Source organism: Aotus nancymaae, unplaced genomic scaffold, assembly GCF_030222135.1.
Source record: "Aotus nancymaae isolate 86718 unplaced genomic scaffold, 86718_ANA_hifiasm-v0.15.2.pri h1tg000043l, whole genome shotgun sequence".
In the NCBI taxonomy this organism is placed as follows: domain Eukaryota; kingdom Metazoa; phylum Chordata; class Mammalia; order Primates; family Aotidae; genus Aotus; species Aotus nancymaae.
In genome coordinates, this window is record NW_026988457.1 from 370667 (window position 1) to 387309 (window position 16643).

The 16643-nt window shown below is 40.9% G+C and overlaps 1 protein-coding gene and 1 pseudogene across 1 annotated transcript in view; one reads left to right on the plus strand and one right to left on the minus strand.

Moving 5' to 3' along the window:
• FLT1 (fms related receptor tyrosine kinase 1) overlaps positions 1–16643 on the minus strand; it is a 192658-nt gene that overhangs the window by 53346 nt on the left and 122669 nt on the right. The window contains exon 15 of the mRNA XM_021676188.2: positions 3009–3140. Within this exon, the coding sequence (XP_021531863.2) occupies positions 3009–3140 (132 nt within the window). The remainder of the gene's footprint in view (positions 1–3008; positions 3141–16643) is intronic.
• Positions 4899–5812, plus strand: LOC105730057 (mortality factor 4-like protein 1; annotated as a pseudogene).

Below are 16643 nucleotides of genomic sequence, written 5' to 3' on the forward strand. Positions count from 1 at the left end.
ATTCAAGTGAAAATTACCTCCACTTTCCACAAGAGTAAATGATATGGCCGACAGAAAGGTTTAGAAATTATCAGTAATGCAGTATTCTTAACATCTGATTTTTCAGAAAAGCATAACATTAATGGGAAAAGGAATCAGCATAGGAAGTCTGGAGGCATGTAAAAATAAGAGAAATGGAGAAAATAAAAATAACAGGATCACTGGAAGACTGCTTTTGCTCAATTTTATCCTAAGCCCTTGCAGACAACTTCCTAAGGTGCCTCAGGAATAAGAAGAGCTGAGGAAGGGTGGAAACATTCTGAGGTTTACATGGATGCAAGTCTCAGCCTCACCATGTAGTCATTGTGCGACTTTGGGCAAGTTATTTAACTTCTTTGTGTTTCCATCTTCCCATCTGTAGATTGAAACTACTACTATTGACTTCTTTGGATTCTTACAAGATTAATAGGATTAAGTATGTCATGTTTCCAGCACAGTGCCTGCACACAAAGGTACTAAATAAATGTTTCCTGCTAAGTGCTGGGCATGTGTACAGGATACAAAGATATCTCAGACAGTCCTGTTTCAAAGTTTATAATTTGGTAGGAAAGAGAAGCATATCATCCCCAAAATAATAATAAAAAGCAGAATAAAATTAGTACTGGTTAACGATTCTAGAAGTGGGGAGTGAGAGAGCAGAGAATGAGTATCCACCTCAGCCATTCATCCTGGAGGATATTCCAGGGTAGAAAGCACTTCAGCAGGCCTGAGAGATAAGAAGGAATTGGCTGGAATGGGGAATGGAACCTGTACAAAAGACATTCCAGGATGCACTAACATCACAGAGGCCACAGTTGGCGTTATGTGGTGAGTTGGGCTCACCAATGCCCAAAAGACTGACTCTAATCCAATCTGGAAGTCCCCATAGTGCTGCTGATCTGGCCTGGAGCAGTGAAAGAAAAACAGCAGGCCTCCTGCAGAGCAGACTGATGGTGAACAGAAAGTTCTGCAAGTGGGGAGAAGAAACTCACAGATGTTATAAATGCACACTTTTTTTTTTTTTTTTTGAGATGGAGTCTTGCTTTGTCACCAGGCTGGAGTGCAGTGGTTCGATCTCGACTCACTGCAACTTCCATCTCCCGGGTTCAAGCGATTTCCCTGCCTCAGTCTCCTGAGTAGCTGGAACTACAGATGTGCGCCACCATGTCTGGCTAATTTTTTGTATTTTAGTAGAGACGGGGTTTCACCATTGCCAGGATGGTCTTGATCTCCTGACCTCGTGATCTGCCTGCGTTGGCCTCCCAAAGTGCTGGGATTACAGGCGTGAGCCACTGCACCCGGCTGTAAATGCACAATTTTAAGCACACTGGATTCTAAGAAACCCAGATCAACCTGGCAGAAAAAGGGGAGGGGAAGGAAGTCAAGACTTTGAGGAGACCTACAAACATGCAGATATGTCACTGCTTCATACCCAGGCTCCTCCCAGGCCATCAGAGTCCAGCCATTGCTGCCCCATATTCCCTGGTAGAGGGGTGGGGACAGACACGCAGGGGAAGGCGGTCATGCAGTGGCGGGAGGGGAGTCTAAGAAGAGTTCAGTTTTCTCCTCCAGTCTGCCATGACCACACTGTATGAGTTAGGTGAGTCAATTCAGACCTCTCTGGAGGTTTATCAGTGCTCTGTGTATCTCACTGGGATGGTGGGAGGATATGGGGGAAATGAAATCTGCTCTGAGGATTAGTGACATCTCCTTGCTCCCTGTGTTCCCTGACCCGATGCAGCCACTTCTGAGGGCTACATGTCTGGGTGCCTGTTAAAAGACAGATTAGCAGCTATCTGGGGAAGAAGGTGTTAAATAGAGATGCTAATAAACTGTTTTCTGTATGAGCAAGCAGAAAAGTGAACATAATATTTTAGAACAAGGATTATTTGGGAGCCAAAATCATTACTAGTACTTGGGGAATGCTACCCTCTCACTTTTTCTGAAAGTATAAATTTGTGGTGGAGTAGTTTCGGACTTTCAGGAGGCTCTTTAAAATCATCTCCTTCTAAAAGAATAGAGATGATGTTCTGTTTTAAAGGGGTTTGAATTCTTAGAGTTACAATATTTAAGCAATGTAAGTTTCAGGGGAAAAAAACCTGAAGTACATTGCTTTCTTCCTAGTTCCTCCCCGCAAAATACTTGCACATTCTGAAGTCAACTGGTTAGCATTTGAAAATAGGCTACTGAACAAGTTCCACCTTTTCATGTAAAACCTCAATATGCCATAGATATTTACATCTAAGAGGTGCCAAGCTGATATTTTATGATGTTGTACATTTTATGTTTTAGATGATTCTTAGCATTAGATAATTGAAATTGAGGTGAAAACTATTTTCCAAATGGAAGCCACATGGCCATAGCCGGGGTAGGATTAGGCCTCTTTGTATTTTGCTGCTGAGCAGACTATCTGAGACCTATAAAGGGGAGGCACTTGGAATATTTTTCTTAAATGTGGTTTGTTGATTATGTGTTGCTTCTCTCTGATAATATTTTATAGCCCACTTCATTTTAAGAAGCCAGCTTATGAAAGCATTTGGAATAGCAGCATATGTCTAACTCCTAGGAATTAGAAAAGGAAAACAAATGAACAATTTTAAGTGTGCGAGTTCCCCCGCTTCCCCTACCCCCCTCCCTTTTCTTCCTTCTTGGATGTTTCTCTCACAGGTGTGGACTACTCTGGCCACTCTCCGTGGCAGGGCGTAATCACACAGTCAGAACTGGGTTTCCTTTCTTCTGGGAACGATTTCTCCCGCAGAGACAGTGTTCAGATTTCGGGCTCTCAAGAACGGCCAGCCAGTGTCTTCACCTTCTGCTTTGCCAGACAGAACCAGACAGTCCCTTCCCAGAGTGGCAGGGAGAGGGGAGAAGGAGGTCAGGGAAAGGAACAGACTGGAGCGGGCAGCAGGAGACTGGAAGGTGGAAAGTTAAACAAACAGGGAAATAGATGTCTGACCAATTTCTTGTTGCTTTCTTAAGCAGCTGTTTACCTTGAACAGTGAGGTATGCTGAACTTTCCACGGAGCCCTTCTGGTTGGTGGCTTTGCAGTGATAGACACCTTCATCCTCTTCTGTGACTCTTTCAATAAACAGCGTGCTGCTTCCTGGTCCTAAAATAATTCCTGAGGAGTGAGAGATGTTTAGATTAGTGGGCCTGGATGACAAACAAAAAACAGCTACTTCTGTAACACAACCTTCTTCCTATCATTATGCATTCAGACAAGGAAATCCGAGCTCTAGTGAACCTGGGGCAGGGTTGCTTATTTGTTTTCTCTGGGTTCAGGCTTTCTTTTTTTTTCTTTTTTTTTTTCTTCAGGCTTTCTAATAGCATCTTCACCACCCAGCAAAACTGTTATCTCCAGCTTTGGAGATGCAGATTCATCTACTCTGTAGAAAGAAACACGAAACAGCTGCCATACTCAACCTGGAAAGTTGTAGATATCAAGAAGGCAGCATATCTAATAATAACAACTATCAGTTACTCAACACTCTTTATGTGCTCGGCACTATATGACACACTTTCATACCTTGACGTTTACAACCAGCCTGTCAGCTAATATTGTCTTCCTTTTACAAATGAGGAAGTTGAGATTCTATGAGGTTAAGTAACTTCACCAAGAGCATGCAGTTTGACTGAAAGCACATTTGTGGCATATGGGTCAAAGGAAATAATATTTCATTTGTCATAAAGCTTGGTGAGTCAGTATAGCTTAGTGATAAGGAGTTTGCCTGGCCTGCTTTAATCCATGCCTTAGTACTTCAAGCTTTGTCACTTAGGCAAGTTACTTGATCTTTCTAAGTTTCAGTTTCCTTAATCTTAAGATAAAAATGGAAGTAATTCATACTCTATAAGTGAAAAAATAAATGGCAAGCCCATGACACATAATAAGTGCTCAGTAAATGTAAGTTTAAGGGTTACTACACAATACAGTGTAGTAGAAGGAGCCCCATGAATTTTCAGACCCCCGAAAGGGTTCAAGACCTTGAAGCTTCAATACTTTGTACTATCACCAAGTATTTGTTGAGTATTTACTCTACCATCAGTTAGTATTGCAAAACAAACAGCAGGTTAAGATGTAGGCAGGCTAAGACATGGTATCTGTTGAGAAGGAAAAATTAATTCATACCAACCACACATATATACTTTCTCTCTCTCCCACACATGCTCAACACATATACTCATCACACACACAAACCAGCAAATAGAAAATGTTTAATGAATGAGAACGAATGAATGTAGCACAGGATATCTAATTAAGTGGAAAGTCTGGCACAGAGAAGGAGATCGGTAAGGAAAGTCATACTTGGGGAAGGCTGCATGGAAGAGGTGGGCCTTGAGTTGAGGTTTGAAGGATTATCAGAGGTGAAGTGAGAAAGGAAAGCATGAGAAATGGCATGATGTGGAAATAAACAGGGATTGAGTACTTGTTCTAGAATAGTGATAAAATGGGCCTGGCCAGACTATAGGCTGTATTTCATTAGTTTAAATAGTTTGTATTTCTCCTGATTATGAAAGATAGATGTACTCAACATAGAAAGTTGAGAAATATTTGAAAGCATAAAAAAAGAAAATGTAATATTACAAAGCTGTGGTAATCAAAACAGCCTGGTACTGTTATAAAAACAGATCCACCAACCAATGGAATAGGCAAGAGCCCAGAAATAACCCAAACATCTAAGGTCAGTTGATTTTTGACAAGGAGCCAAGAACACACAATGGGGAAAGGACAGTCTCCTTAATAAATGGTGTTGGAGTTGGGGGTGGTGGGAGAAGGAGGAGGGAGTGAATCACTTATAAATGGCACCAAAGCAGGACCCGAAGCCTAAATTTCAGGAGGGTGAGTGAGTGCTGTGCTTTCATGGGCCTCTTCTGTATGAAGCAAAGTGTGTAAAGGTCACCATAAAGGACAAACAAGTGAAATACTTCATACATTACAATGGTTGGAATAAAAATTGGGATGAGTGGGTTCCGGAGAGCCGAGTACTCAAATATGTGGACACCGATTTGCAGAAACAGCGAGAACTTCAAAAAGCCAATAGGTAGCAGTATGCAGAGGGGAAGATGAGAGGGGCTGCCCCAGGAAAGAAGACATCTGGTCCACAACAGAAAAATATTGAAGTGAAAACAAAAAAGAACAAACAGAAAACACCTGGAAATGGAGATGGTCACAGTACCAGTGAGACCCCTCAGCCTCCTCGGAAGAAAAGGGCCTGGGTAGATCCTACTGTTGAAAACGAGGAAACATTCATGAACAGCGTTGAAGTTAAAGATTCCTGAAGAACTAAAACTGTGGCTTGTTGATGACTGGGACTTAATTACCAGGCAAAAGCAGCTCTTTTATCTTCCTGCCAAGAAGAATGTGGATTCCGTTCTTGAGGATTATGCAAATTATAAGAAATCTCGTGGAAACACACGTAATGAGTATGCGGTTAATGAAGTTGTGGCAGGGATAAAAGAATACTTCAATGTAATGTTGGGTACCCAGCTACTCTACAAATTTGAGAGACCACAGTATGCTGAAATTCTTGCAGATCACCCTGATGCACCCATGTCCCAGGTGCATGGAGCACCACATCTACTGAGATTATTTGTACGAATTGGAGCAATGTTGGCCTATACACCTCTGGATGAGAAGAGCCTTGCTTTATTACTGAATTATCTTCACAGTTTCCTAAAGTACCTGGCAAAGAATTCTGCAACTTTGTTTAGTGCCAGTGATTATGAAGTGGCTCCTCCTGAGTACCATCAGAAAGCTGTGTGAGAGGCGCTCTCACTCACTTATGTTTGGATCTCCATAAACACATTTTTGTTCTTAGTCTATCTCTTGTAAAAACGATGTGCTTTTAAGATGTTAGTGTATAACAATTGATATTTGTTTTCTGTTTGATTTTAAACAGAGAAAATAAAAGGGGTAATAGCTCCTTTAGAAAAATAAATAAATAAAATAAATGGTGTTGGGAGGCCAGGTGCGGTAGCTCATGCCTGTAATCCCAGCACTTTGGGAGGCCAAGGTGGATGGATTATGAGGTCAGGGGATCGAGACCATCCTGGCCAACATGGTGAAACCCCGTCTCTACTAAAAATACAAAAAATGATTTAGCAGGGCATGGTGGTGTGTGCCTGTAATCCCAACTGCTCAGGAGGCTGAGGCAGAGAATTGCCTGAACCCGGGAGGTGGAGGTTGCAGTGAGCCGAGATCGTGCCACTGCACTCCAGCCTGGGTGACAGAACGAGACTCTATTTCAAAAAAGAAATAAAAAAAAAATAGTGTTGGGAAAACTGGGTATCTGCAGACAGAAAAATGAAAATGGACCCTTCTCTCATCCCTTGTACAAAAATGAACTCAATATGGATTAAAAACTTAAATGTAAGACCTGAAACTATTAAACTACTAGAAGAAAATATGGGGGAAAAACTCCATGATAGTGGTCTGGAAAGAGATTTCTTGGACATGACCCCAAAAGCACAGGCAACAAAAGCAAAAATAGGCAAATGGGATTGCATCAAACTAAACGACTGACACAACAAAGGAAACAATTAATATAGTGAAGAGATAACTTACAGATTGGAAAAAAATATTAGCATAGCATACATCAGATAAGGAGCCAATATCCAAAATATACAGAGAACTAAACTACTCAATAACGAGGAAACAATCTTGGTTGAGGAGTTTCAGTTCGATGTAGAAGGAAAGAGAGTTGCGGAGATTTTTGAGCATAGTGAAAGCGACATTTAAGGACATTCAGTCTAGAAGGAGAATCCAGGCTGAACTGAGATGAGGAAAGCACAATCTGTAAGTCCTACTCATCAGTTGTAATTCAGGCAAGGAATGACGAAGTCTCAAAGTTGGATGGTGGGAAAGGAAGTGGAGAGAAAGAAATGAAAACACTTTGTAGAAACAACCTATAGGAATTAGTGCTTTATTGGATACAGCGGTAGAAAAAGATCAAGATGAGTCCAAGGTGATTTCACAACGCAGAGTACTAACCACTATACGATCATGGCAGAGTCCAAGGTGATTTCAATATTTTAAACCCAGATAACAGGAAGAAAAAGACAGCTCTTCCCCATAACCTTGGCTAAGTCATTTAATCTCTTTGGGGCTATTTCCCCATCTGTGAGAATAATACCTGCTCCACCTGTTTCATGATCAATTGAGATAACTTAAATGGAAGCATTGGAGCTTTGAGAAGTATAAGATATAGCATAAGTGGCAATCACAGAAAATAAAAGTGGCTATACAGTTGCTCAGGGTCAATGAACATTTATAATGGCAACTATTTTGCTACCTACAATCATTGCAATCATCTCCATTGCAGCAGATCTGAACCTCAGCCAATTTTCTATCACTCAAGGGTAGCATTATGGGCTGGGCATGGCAGCTCATGCCTGTAATCCCAGCACTTTGGGACGGCGAGGCAGGAGAATCACTTAAGCCCAGGAGTTCGAGACCAGCCTGGGCAATATAGCGACATTCCATCTCTACTAAAAATTGAAAAAAAAAAAAAAAAGAGAGAGAGACTAGCACCATTAGCAAATAAAGTCAAAGGACTTGGATTTCACCCAAGGAGAGTGTGTAATTATGAAAGATGGGAGATAGTAGCCAGGATGCTCTGAGCTAACATCATCTGGCACAGATTCCTCTTTCCAGCCCAAGGAGGGGAGGAGATGGGGTGAGAAGGTGTCCAAATTCAATGGGCAAAGCTCTTCTTTCCGACGTGCCCTCATATTGAACTGTAACATATTGCACTGTAACAAATGACACAGAGACACTGATGTGTCCCCATTAGATAGGCCACTCAGGCGCCCAGAACCGTCGTCAGATCCTTGCTCATCCTCCACTCTTGCTATTTATTTCCCTTCTTACAAAAATAAATGGTGTTGGAGTCGGGGGTGGTGGGAGAAGGAGGAGGGAGTGAATCACTTATAAATGGTGCCAAAGCAAGACCTGAAGCCTAATTTCCAGGAGGGTGAGCGAGTACTGTGCTTTTTTTATTACCCTTATAATCTCTCTCCATCCCTCAGATCTTTTGTTCATACTTAATTCATTGTTGTTTCCCCTGGTTTCTCTAATACTTTAATCTGTTGATACTCACTTTATATGACTCAATCCATAGGATGCAGGCTCTCTGTATATTTTGGATATTTCCTGCTGAGGAAAATGCCTTTTTAAAAGGGTTCTATTTTTAGTTTAATTTTAATTTTTTTGACTAAGCATTTCCACAAATTTTAAAGTGAAGAAAAGTATAACCATGTATCTACCATTAAGATGATTAAATGTCAACATTTTGCCATATTTGCTTTAGACAGACCCATTTCTCTCTTTTATATGACATAAAATTTATAGATACTTTATCCCTTCCTTTACCCTCTCCAGAGGTATCTGAAGTTGGTGTGTAAATTCTCATGCATGTTTTGTACTTTTTCTACATAGGTATGCATTGCTACAGAATACAGAATATTATTTTGTGTGCTTAAAAATTCTAAATACGCCTGTAATGCCAGCACTTTGGGAGGCCAAGGTAGGTGGATCGTGAGGTCAGGAGTTCAAGACCAGCCTGGCTAATATAGTGAAACCCCATCTCTACTAAAAATACAAAAAATTAGCCAGGCATGGTGGCGCGCACCTGTAATCCCAGCTACTCTGGAGGCTGAGGCAGGAGAATCTCTTGAACCCAGGAGGAGGAGGTTGTGGTGAGCAGAGATCATGCCACTGCACTCCAGCCTGGGAGACAGGCAAGACTCCATCTCAAAAAAAAAAAACCAAAAATTCTGAATAACTGGTATCATAGAGTGTGTATATATATATATATAATTTTTCAACTTGATTGTTTGCCCATTCAGCAATACTTTTAACTTATCCTTTTTTTTTTTGCCCAGGCTGGAGTGCAGTGGCCTGATCTCGGTTCAATGCAAACTTTGCCTACTGGGTTCAAGCGATTCTCCTGTCTCAGCCTCCCGAGTAGCTGGAATTACAGGCATCTGCCACCTTGCCTGGCTACTTTTTGTATTTTAAATAGAGATGGGGTTTCGTCATGTTGGCCAGGTTGGTCTCGAACTCCTGACCTCAGATGATCCGCTTGCCTCCGCCTCCCAAAGAGCTAAGATTATAGGTGTGAGCCACCATGCCCGGCCAATATTTATCCTTGTCGATGAATGTAGGTAGAGTTTAGTTTTGAACTAATGTATAATATTCTGTTGTATAAAAAAGCCATAGGTTTTAAATTTAACTTAACTTTTTCTTAGATGGGGTCTTGCTCTGTCGCCCAGGATGGAGTGCAGTGGTGCAATCACAGCTCACTGCAGCCTCAATCTCCCAACTTCAAGCAATCCTTCCACCTCAGCCTCCCGAGTAGCTGGGACCACAGACGACATGCGCTTCCACGCCCAGCTAAGTTTTAAATTTGTTGTAGAAATGAGGGTCTCACTATGTTGCTCAGGCTGGTCTTGAACTCCTGGGCTCAAGTGGTCCTCCCACCTTGGCCTCCCAAAGTGCTGGGATTACAGGTGTGGGTCACTGTATCTGGCCCAGAGATGTTTTAAAACTCTACTTTTCTACTGTAGGACAGTTCGGTAGTTTTTCCTTTTTTGCAATTACAAAAAGGCTGTAATGAACATATGTGAAACACCGTTATGTACACTTCTCCTTATGCTGAGTTGTAGAATATGCTCATTTTCAACTCTACCAAGTATTACACAATTGTCTTCCAAAATACCAACCTACACTTAACCAGCAGTGAATAAGAGCTCACCCTTCCTCATATATTCACCAATATTTGGTGTTATCATGCTTTTTAATTGATGGCAAAATGATTGCTATGAAATGGTATCTTGCTGTAGTTTTAATCTACATTTCCCTGATTACTAGTTAGGTGAATATTTTATTTTACTTTATTTTTTTTTTATTTTTATTTATTTATTTATTTTTGAGACAGAGTTTTGCTCTTGTTACCCAGGCTGGAGTGCAATGGCGCGATCTTGGCTCACCGCAACCTCTGCCTCCTGGGTTCAGGCAATTCTCCTGCCTCAGCCTCCTGAGTACCTGGGGTTACAGGCACGCGCCACCATGCCCAGCTAATTTTTTGTATTTTTAGTAGAGACGGGGTTTTACCATGTTGACCGGGATGGTCTCAATCTCATGACCTCGTGATCCACCCGCCTCGGCCTCCCAAAGTGCTGGGATTACAGGCGTGAGCCACCGCGCCCGGCCTACTTTATTTTATTTTTGAGATGGAGTCTTGCTCTGTCACCAGGCTGGAGTGCAGTGGTGTGATCTCGGCTCACTGCAACCTCCGCTTCCCGGGTTCAAGCTCTTCTCCTGCCTCAGCCACCCAAGTAGTTGGGACTACAGACATGCACCACCACACCCAGCTAATTTTTGTATTTTTAGTGGAGATGGAGTTTCAGCATGTTGGCCAAGATGGTCTTAATCCCTTGACTTCATGATCCTCCTGCCTCAGCCTCCCAAAGTGCTGGGGTTTACAGGCGTGAGTCATCATACCTGACCAGTGAAATATTTTTATTGGCCATTCAGGTTTCTCTTTCTGTCAGTTGCCTGTTCCTATCCTTTGCCCATTTTTCTATTGTCCTATTTGTCTTTTCGTCAATGATTTTATGGTTCTTTATATGTTTGGGATGCTAATTCTTTGTTGGCATAATACGTTTCAAGTCTTCCTTCTTTTAAACTTCACTTATGGTAAATTTTTATTTTATTTATTTACTTATTTATTGAGATGAGGTCTCTTTCTGTTGCCCAGACTACAGTGGCAAGATCAGAGCTCACTGCAGCCTTGAACTCTTGGGCTCAAGTGATCCTTTGCCTCAGCCTCCCAAGTAGTTGGGATTACAGGCATAAGCCATGGTCCCTGGCCATAGTTAATTTTTAATACAAATATTTAAATTTTTTAACATAATCAAATTTATCAGTATTTTTTATTATACTTTGTGCTTTTTGTTACTTAAGAAATCTTTTTCTACCCTGATATCATAAAACATTCACCATGTATATATTTTCTTCCTAAAATCTGTTTAAAAGATTCATTTAATATTTTACATTTTCTTATTACGGTTTTTAATCTATATAGATTTTCCTTTGGGGAGGGGTATGTGTATACTATAAAGTAAGGACCTAATTCTTACCATATAAATAGCCAATTATCCCAGCATCATTTATTGAATAATATCTTCTTTTCCCACCAAGTTGTTGTGCCAGCTCTGTTCAACTATCTGAATTTTTTTATGTTGAAGCTCCCATGTATTTGTATATTTGTGGTTCTGTTTCTAGGCTCTTTATTAATTACAGTGATCTATTTATCTATCCTTGTACCACATAAGTTAAATTATGATTGCTAGACAACACATCTTGATACTTGTTATGGCCTGACCAGATCTTTTTCAAAATGGTCTTGACTATTCTTGGCCCATTATACTTCAATACTTTATACTTCAGAGTTTGCTTGTCAAATTCTGTAAAAAGCATGATTTGAATGCTTATTGGAATTCTACTGAGTTTATATTATATTATAATTTGGGGGAAATGGTCATATTTTTAGGTGGAATCTTATGAAATTGCCAATACTTTGACCTACAAAAATGGCAATATGGTTCTACCTAATAATTATTGTTTTCATAGAAGAATATTGAGTATCTTTGAGTTATTTAGGTTTTCTTTTATGTCATTTAATAGTTTTATGATTTTTCTCTTTAAATATCCTGCTTTTCTTTAGTTATATTTATTCTTAGATATATTTTATAATTTTGTTGTTATGCAAAATAGTATTGGGGTCTTTGAAAGTTCACTCTGTTTGAATTTTCTCTTTCCTCTTCAGGTATTAGTCATTAGAACTAACATGCAAAACTATTTTTTTTTTTTTTTTTTTTGAGGTAGAGTCTCGATCTGTTGCCCAGGCTGGAATGAAGTGGTGCAATCTCGGCTCACTGCATCCTCTGCTCCTGGGCTCAAGTGATGCTTCTGCCTCAGCCTCCCTAGTAGCTGGGATTACAGTCATGCGCCACCACGCCTGGCTAATTTTTGTATTTTTAGTAGAGAGGGGGTTTTACCATTTTGGCCAGGCTGATCTTGAACTCCTGACCTCAAATGATCCACCCACCTCAGCCTCCCAAAGTGCTGGGATTACAGGCGTGAGCCACCACGCCCGACCAGAACTTACTGATAAACATGATGCTCTGCTTTGTGTTTCCGAGATAATTTAATCATAGGTCTGTTTGCTTGCTTCTAAAGGATAGCCTAAGTCATTTCCACATGCTTGTTAGTGTGTTTCCTTGGTGTCTGACACTAAAGATTATTTAACCGCTGAAGACATAACAATTCCCATGGAAACTCATTATTTATTTCTCTTTACTCTAAGAAGTTGTATCAGATGGACCAACAGGGCATAGAGCAGCACTTGCAAACATAGATGCCTTCAGGAGCCAGGCACATAATATAAATGAGTTGGGACTGAGATAATGGAAGGGGGACTATGTCTCTGGAGACTAGAAGGCCTGTCTCCCATCTAAAAGCAGAAGCCTCTGCTTAGCTCCAACGTATTGGGAATTTAGGGATTTGAGTCTGGTGTTGTCTTCTGAGTTTTAGAAAGAAGGCAGAAATTTGATTTTTTTTTTTTTAATGTTAAAGCTCATGACTTTTAAATGTTGGCAGCCAGATCAACTTATATAGGTTTACAGTGAGGGCCAATAAAAACATAGATGTAAGATATATTAGACATAACGACTTAGAGTATGTACATGGGGATAAGCTTTTATGTTGTTATTAAGCAAACACCTTCATGATCTGGCCCCTTCCTATCTTCCCAGCTTCTGTGCCTGCTGTATCCCTACATGCATCTTTGGTACTAGCCATACTAATCTGTTTGCAGTTTGTTCTAAGCCTCAATGACTTTACACTTTACACACGTGGTTCCCTTCATGCTTGGTTAGCACTTGCTTGTTCTTTAATATTCAGCTCAGGATTAGCTGCTCTGGAAAGCATCTTCTTCTTCTTCTTTTTTTTTTGAGATGGAGTTTCGCTCTTGTTGCCCAGGCTGGAGTGAAATGGCATGATCTCGGTTCACTGCAACTTCCACCTCCCAGGTTCATGTGATTCTTATGCCTCAGCCTCCCGAGTAGCTGGGATTAGCAGGCGCCTGCCACCACACCTGGCTAATTTTTTCTATTTTTAGTAGAGACAGGGTTTCACCATGTTGGCCAGGCTGGTCTTGAACTCCTGACCTCAGGTGATTCACCCACCTTGGCCTCCCAAAGTGCTGGGATTGAGCCACTGTGCCTGGTGGGAAGCATCTTCTGATGCTCTCGGACCCCATCTCTGTGCATGACAGTGTGACACCCCTGTGTCACCCTGTGCATGCCCCTCCTCTGGCACTTACCATTTTGTTGTAAAATTGCTGACTTTCTTATCTGCCCATTCCACTGTGGGCTCCTGGAGAATGGTAACGCTACCTTATTCATTACTAAGTCCTCAGTGTCTAGTGGAGGGCCAACAGACAGCTGACCTTCAGTAACTGAGGAAAATGACCACATAAATCAAGACAATGAAAAATGGCATGTAGAGGAAAATGGCAAATGGAAGAGGGGAGTGAGCTTTGCAATCTTTGCTGAATATGATGAAGCTAAGCTAGTTATTAGTGCTAACTCCCCGGGTGGTAGTATGGACTGATGCCCTGCAGCATGCCAAGCTCACCTCAGAATTTGTAAAATTGTGTCAGTTAATTTTGTCATCTTAAGGTTCAAAAAGCCTCAGTTCCTGGAACTTAGAATGCAAACTCTGGTGGTTCCATGCATTTGCTAACGCATTAAACCCCAAGAGGACAAGTAAAACTTTACACTGGGCTGTTTCTGTAGAAATGTGTTATGTCCTCTAAGGTATCTGATGGTGAAACTTAGTGTGAGGATTTGAATAACCTATTATGCTGGTTGCTAATGGAGAATGTGGATAAGTTTTTGACCATGATGGCCTCATTTATTCATGGGATATTGTCTAAATTTTCAAGATGTCCAATTTTAAAGGTGTAATTTTCAAGGGACTTTGTAGACAGTTTTATTGCTTCCCATTATACCTAAAGGTGAAGGACAATCTTGTCACTTTATGTATAAGCACCATATTGCTCAGGGAAGAGCATGGAATATAATTTTAATCCAATTCACCATTGAGTAAATAAATCTGTAGAGCTTTTGAATTCACCTATTTGATTAAATAAATGCAGGCCATGTGTTTGCCTTCTGTTCTTCACATACACAAAAATGGCTTGTTGCTCTCCTAAATTGGCCTACTAGTCTGACCAGTGACTTCTGTTCTGTTGCTCGGTTGACCATCTGTACTATCGACTTAGAGAATATTATGTTCATCCACTTTGGCCCAACTAATATTTGTCATCAGAACTCTCTTCTTTATTCATCAAAGTCCAATTCAGATGACATCTCCTTCATGAAATCTCCCCTGATTAGCCATGAGAAGTGCTAATTTTTATCTGATGTTATTTTATACTACTCACATTGCACATTTATAAACTGACTTTGTATCTATTATGTTTCAGTTTTTCAAAGGTGAGGATTATATGTTGCTTATTTTCATTTTCTCTAGAATATAATAAAGGATCAGGCTCAGAGTAGGCAATTAATATATGTCTGTTAAGTTTAATAGAATAAGAAGTGAGTTTTATTTATTTATTTATTTCAAGATGGAGTTTTGCTCTTGTTCCCCAGGCTGGAGTGCAATGAGTGATCTCAGCTCACTGCATTCTCTGCCTCCTGGGTTTGAGCGATTCTCCTGTCTCAGTCTCCTGAGTAGCTGGGAATACAGGCATGCACCACAACGCCCAGCTAATTTTGTATTTTTAGTAGAGACGGGGTTTCACCATGTTGGTTAGACTGGTCTCGAACTCCTGACATCAAATGATCCACCTGCCTGGCCTCCCAAAGTGCTGGGATTATAGGCGTGAGCCACTGTGCCTGGCTATGTTTGTTATTGTTATGATAGTCTTGACTCTCCAACTAAAGGATAAGTTCTTTGAAGTTGACACATAATATGTTTTCAATAAATGGTAGCTATGATGATGATGATGATGATGATAAATTCTTTGAAGTTGACACATATTATGTTTTCAATAAATGGTAGCTATCATGATGACGATGATGATGATGATGATGGTGATGATGTTGATGTATACAGTTCTAGGTACACAGTAAATAATCATATCTTTAGATTGACAGCTTTTAATTCGTTAGCTAAGAGCTGTGTCCGAACTAAGAACCATAAGAGCCAAAATATAGAGATGGCTAAAGGTGACCCAGGAAAGGTAGAGGCAGGATGTCAGACTGACTTTCCACAAAGGCGATTTTATATATCCAGTCAAACTTTGGAATTTTGGAAAACTATGTCCAAGGAAGAGAAATTCAAGTTTAGTAAAATGCCAAAGGCTGACAAAATTGGGAAATGAAGGCCAGGCACGGTGGCTCATGCCAGTAATCCCAACACTGGGATGCCAAGGTGGGTGGATCACCTGAGGTCAGGAGTTTCAGACCAGCCTGGACAACATGGTGAAACTCTGTTTCTACTTAAAATACAAAAATTAGCCAGGTGTGGTGGCAGGCACCTGTAATCCCAGCTACTCGGGAGGCTGAGGCAGGAGAATTGCTTGAACCCAGGAGATAAAGGTTGCAGTGAGCTGAGATTGTGCCACTGCACTCCAGCATGGATGACAGATTGAAACTCCATCTCCAACAAAGAGAAAAAGAAAAGGAAAGTGAAGAATGATGAGTCCATTACATGACATTAAAAAGATGAATGATTTCAGTGCTTCTGAATGGTTACCATGTGGTTTCTTCTTTATTGAGAATTTCACCCTAAGATCAAACCTCATGGCAAAGCCTTCCAGAATGTAAAAAAATAAAAAAAAGCTGTTGAAATGTGGGATAATTTGAGACACAGTGAAAAGCAGCCTTGCAATAATGTGTTGGAAGAGAATAAAGCTGGAGAGAATATGAGGATGTTGCAAAACAGTGTCTAAAGGAGACCTGATGGCAGTGTGAGCCCTGATGAGACGATTTACTCTTTAGCCATGAAAACAACAGGAAAGAAGAGGAACACCTAGAAAAGAATAAGACTGGGAACAGTGATGAAAAAGGCTGTAAAGGCTAGGCATGGTGGCTTATGCCTGTAATTCCAACACTGCGGGAGGTAGAGGCAGGAGGATAGCTTGAGTCCAGGAGTTCAAGACCAGCCTAGGCCACACAGTGAGACTACTGTCTCTATTTAAAAAAAAAAATGGTCGGGCATAGTGGCTCACGCCCGTAATGCCAACACTTTGGTAAGCCGAGGCGGGCAGATCATGAGGTCAAGTGATCAAGACCATACTGGCCAACATGGTGAAACCGAATCTCTACTAAAAATACAAAAATTAACTGGGCATGGTAGTGCACGCCTGTAATCCCAGCTACGTGGGAGGCTGAGGCAGTACAATCGCTTGAACCTGGGAGGCAAAGGTTGCAGTGACCCGAGATCGCACCACTGCACTCCAGCCTGGTGACAGAGCAAGGCTCCATCTCAAAAAATAAAAATAAATTTTAAAAAGGTAAAAAAAAATTAGCCTGGCATGGGGGCATATGC